The sequence below is a fragment of the Macadamia integrifolia genome, chromosome 8 (genome assembly GCF_013358625.1).
Source record: "Macadamia integrifolia cultivar HAES 741 chromosome 8, SCU_Mint_v3, whole genome shotgun sequence".
In the NCBI taxonomy this organism is placed as follows: Eukaryota; Viridiplantae; Streptophyta; class Magnoliopsida; order Proteales; family Proteaceae; genus Macadamia; species Macadamia integrifolia.
Window position 1 is genome coordinate 24,654,341 of NC_056564.1, and position 3,553 is coordinate 24,657,893.

Sequence of the window (3,553 nt, forward strand, 5' to 3'; positions counted from 1 at the left end):
GGCAGCATGGTCTTTCTTTGCTTGTTGTGTCTAACAGTGTTAAATCAGAATCAAATTCAAATTCAGTTCCGGACTGAATACCCTGAACCGTACCAAACCGATTGTTATATGGTTACATCTTGGATCTGAAATGAGTATTTATAATTTGATTTGATCAAGATCTAGATCTATGTCAAGAACCAATGGTTCTAATCAAAACCGAATCGAATAAATTGAAGTAACTTTTTCCTCTTTTTAAAAACTGAACACTTGACATAACTTAAATAGAAACTTGATGTAATTAATTATTTAAATTGTCTTATAGAGTTATATATAGTTATAGTGTAAGTTTAAAACCCTTTCTTGTTGGGGAAGACCAACAATCTATCGAATGAGCATTTGTATTTTGTCTTCTGCGTAGCAGAACCAAATTTAAAACTGGATATTATAATCAAATAAGAACCGAATACAAAACCTAAATAAGAACCAGAACCAGATAGGTTTGGTATGAGTACCAATTTTCATAACCAAGACGGAACCTGATCTGGTTTTGGATAACACTAATACTCATTGGAATAAAATTGAAACCGAACCAAAAACTTGTTTTTAGACCGACTGACATCCTTAATTGTGTCTAGATGTTTTCTACGCCAACATAGTAGCATTATTTCTTCTGAAAAAACCTCCCAAAAGACATGCATACAAGAGTTGAAAAAACTAGAAACAACCACGCAACAGTAAAGAAAATCCATCACACCTTGTATTGCCATTAGCAAGATAGACCAACTCACAAAATACAATATAAAATTCATTGTGAGATCCGAAATGAAAGAATAGGGTCCATCGTCAACATAAATGATCTAAAATGGAAGTATCGAAATCCTACTCTATTCTTTTACGTGGGTGTCATATAATAAATAAATTTTCCAGTTCTCCTAAATAAGGTAAATCCACTTTTGTTCTAAATTATTGAAAAAAAAAAAAAAAGTTATGGATAAGCAGGATTGATAGAAAATAATGTTAAAAAACAGAAAAGAGTCTTTTCAGTAAATGAACATTTATTTTTAGAGAAAATTGTGTGGAAAAGCGGCATGGACCAACCGACAGAGGAGGAGAGGCTAGGTAGTTTTCTTGGCTTGGAATTGAAGGGATATGAATAGGTCGGCAGTTAGAACCACTCTTGTTCACTAGACTGGATGGCCGGCCGGAAAACACTCTCTCACACGCTCTCCCTCTTTCTCTCTCTCTCTCTCTCTCTCTCTCTCTCTCTCTCTCACATTCTCTCTCTATCATTCTCTCTCTCTCTAGCATTCTCTGAGTCATACACACACACACTCACACAGCCAATCCACCCAGATAGACACACCCACATCAAACACTCAATACAATTACACATTTTTACACCCATTACTCCCGTCCGTCCGTTTGTTAGCTTGACCGGCGGCGCCACCACCACCACCACAAGGCCGAGAAAAAGTCTCCATATCCCTTACCCTCCTTCCACTTGTCACATACTCTCAACTCTCTCACTCTTATTTCCCTCTCTCATCCACAACAAACCAATAGCTTAACTGAAAACTAGGACTCCCTCACTTTAGACACAAACTCCTTTTTCACCATACAAACCAACATCAACCCTTTACTACAAGAACACCTCTCACCTCTCTCCTCTCTTCCTCTTTCTCTATTTCTAATTTACCTGTTCGTTACACATTATCTATGGCTCTGGTTGTGGATCAACAACCAAACTTCAAGTATTATTGTAGGATTTGTAAGAAAGGTTTTGGGTGTGGCAGAGCTCTAGGTGGTCATATGCGAGCCCATGGCATCGGAGATGAGACAGGTCATATGGACGACGATGACCCCGCCGCCGACTGGGACCCTCCACCAGGTACCAAGCGTATGTATGCATTGAGAACCAATCCAAACCGTCTTAAGAACTGCCGGATCTGTGAGAATTGTGGCAAAGAATTCTCTTCATGGAAAGCATTCCTTGAACATGGTAAATGTAGCTCCGACGATGCTGCGGCCGAGTCTCTCGTGTCTTCACCGGGATCCGACGATGACGATGATGTCGAAGACGGCCGGAGGGGTTGTGGGTGGTCTAAAGGCAAGAGGTCTAGAAGACTCAAACTTGGCATAACCAATTCCAATTGCCCATCAAGTGAGGATGAAGATCTTGCTAATTGTCTAGTAATGCTATCCACAGCCCGGGTTGATCCCCTTGTAGCCGAAACCGAGTCATCTTGCGCTTCAGCTAGTAAGGACGAGGAACAGCGACGGAACCTGGCGGCGCCACCCCCAGCCATAAATAGACTCTCCGCCGACAAGGCTAAGGGGGTTGTTAGAGGTATGTTTGAGTGTAAGGCATGTAAGAAAGTGTTCAATTCACACCAGGCCTTGGGTGGTCACAGGGCTAGTCACAAGAAGGTGAAGGGATGCTTTGCAGCAAAGCTTGATGATCTTGATGAGAGCCAAGTTGATGAAGATGTGATTACCAATGATGATTTCTCTATCCCTAGCAAATCCATTGCAATTATACCTTATGACCAAACCTCATTGGCTGTCCCTTCTAAGAGAAAGTCTAAGGTTCATGAGTGTTCTATATGTCATCGTGTGTTCTCATCTGGGCAAGCCTTAGGTGGCCATAAGAGGTGTCATTGGGTAACTTCAAATTCTCCAGACACATCTTCAATCCCTAAGTTTCATCATCAACTTGAGGAACATCAAAGACCCAACTTCATCAATAAGTCTGAGCCACTTGATCTCAACCTTCCTGCACCTATTGATGAAATTGCCGGAGTCCGGCAAGATTCCGATAACCTGTTAAGTTTCGAGGTCCCGACGGCGATATATCTACAACCATGGATTGGGGTACACTCAAATAGCAACAACAATAACCACAATCATCATCATCATCACCACCACCATCACCACCACCAACACCAAAACAATGACAACAACAACAGTAACAGCAACAGCAACAATAACCAGACCAACAACAACAACAATAATACTATTACTACCACCACCAACAATGCTAAGAGTACTACTTCAGGGATTAATGTGGATGATGAAGCAGATAGTAAGGTCAAGTTAGCAAAGCTAAGTGATCTGAAGGACATGAACTTGGGTGGTGGCTCATCTCCATGGTTGCAGGTTGGGATTGGTTCAACAGCTAATGGAAGTATTGACCCATGAAAGCTTTGAATCAACAGAGAGAGATCAGTATCTACCTCATAGTGTATTTTTTGTATCAAGAACCTGTAATTAAAAAAATCAACAAGCCCAAATCCCCCCATCATTCTTGTTATTATATTACCATCACCACCCTTTTTTTTCCATTTTTGTTCTGTAATTTTTTTGGTGGGTCCCTTGAGAGAATCCCATCTGTGATTCCTAATTGGATTTTTCAGGCATATATTTCTGAATAAAAAATGATTCTTTGTTATTTTTTCCCCTGAAGATTCTTCAGGAATCGTGTTGGATGGCACTGGAAACAGAACAAACCAGATTGAAGTTGCAGTAATACTCTCCTACTCTTTGCTTGAGTTGAACGCATTTGGTATGCCTT

General features: G+C 40.6%; 1 protein-coding gene across 1 annotated transcript; it reads left to right on the forward strand.

The window, feature by feature from the left end:
• The first annotated feature begins 1,247 nt into the window (after positions 1-1,247).
• Positions 1,248-3,440, forward strand: LOC122087540 (zinc finger protein ZAT9-like). Its single transcript, XM_042656704.1, has one exon. The coding sequence runs from the start codon at positions 1,699-1,701 to the stop codon at positions 3,178-3,180; it is 1,482 nt and encodes a 493-aa protein (XP_042512638.1). The 5' UTR covers positions 1,248-1,698; the 3' UTR covers positions 3,181-3,440.
• The last annotated feature ends 113 nt before the right edge of the window (positions 3,441-3,553 follow it).

What these genes read in the sequence shown, in the direction of transcription:
- LOC122087540 (XM_042656704.1), top strand. Translation starts at nt 1,699, where the DNA reads ATGGCTCTGGTTGTGGATCAACAACCAAACTTCAAGTATTATTGTAGG.